Source organism: Penaeus monodon, chromosome 15, assembly GCF_015228065.2.
Source record: "Penaeus monodon isolate SGIC_2016 chromosome 15, NSTDA_Pmon_1, whole genome shotgun sequence".
Taxonomy (NCBI): domain Eukaryota; kingdom Metazoa; phylum Arthropoda; class Malacostraca; order Decapoda; family Penaeidae; genus Penaeus; species Penaeus monodon.
The window spans coordinates 31001879-31002266 of record NC_051400.1 but is presented as its reverse complement, the minus strand read 5'-3'; the positions used below and the strand labels follow the sequence as shown (position 1 = coordinate 31002266).

General features: G+C 64.7%; 1 protein-coding gene across 1 annotated transcript in view; it reads right to left on the bottom strand.

The window, feature by feature from the left end:
- Positions 1-388, bottom strand: part of LOC119581935 (metabotropic glutamate receptor 8-like) — a gene marked incomplete at its 5' end in the record, with an annotated part of 173067 nt that overhangs the window by 25997 nt on the left and 146682 nt on the right. The window contains 1 exon segment of the mRNA XM_037930107.1: positions 19-194. Within this exon segment, the coding sequence (XP_037786035.1) occupies positions 19-194 (176 nt within the window).

The following is a 388-nucleotide window of genomic DNA, read 5'->3' as shown; positions in this document are numbered from 1 at the left end:
CCTCAACTCCCCACATACCTGAAGACCAAGGGCACGATGGCCCACGCAGAATCCCACGTGATATGCTCGGGGGAGAGCTTATAGCAGGACACCTTATCCGGCGTAGGAGCCCAGCCGAGGGCGCAGGGCTGGCAGGTGTCGTTGTGAATGATCGAGTCCTCAGGGCACGGCACGCAGCTCCAGCAGCAGGAGTCCTGTGGGGACGGGGGGACGCCGGGGGGGGGGGGTGTAGGAAGAGAGATTAGGGAGGTGGGGGCAAGAGGAAGGTGGGGGGAGGAGGAAGGTGGGGGTAAGTGGGAGGGGAGTGGGCGGGGTGGGGGAGGGATTAAGAGGGGAAGATGAGGGAGGTGGGGGAAGGGGGGGTGGAGTAGAGATATGAGGGGGGGAG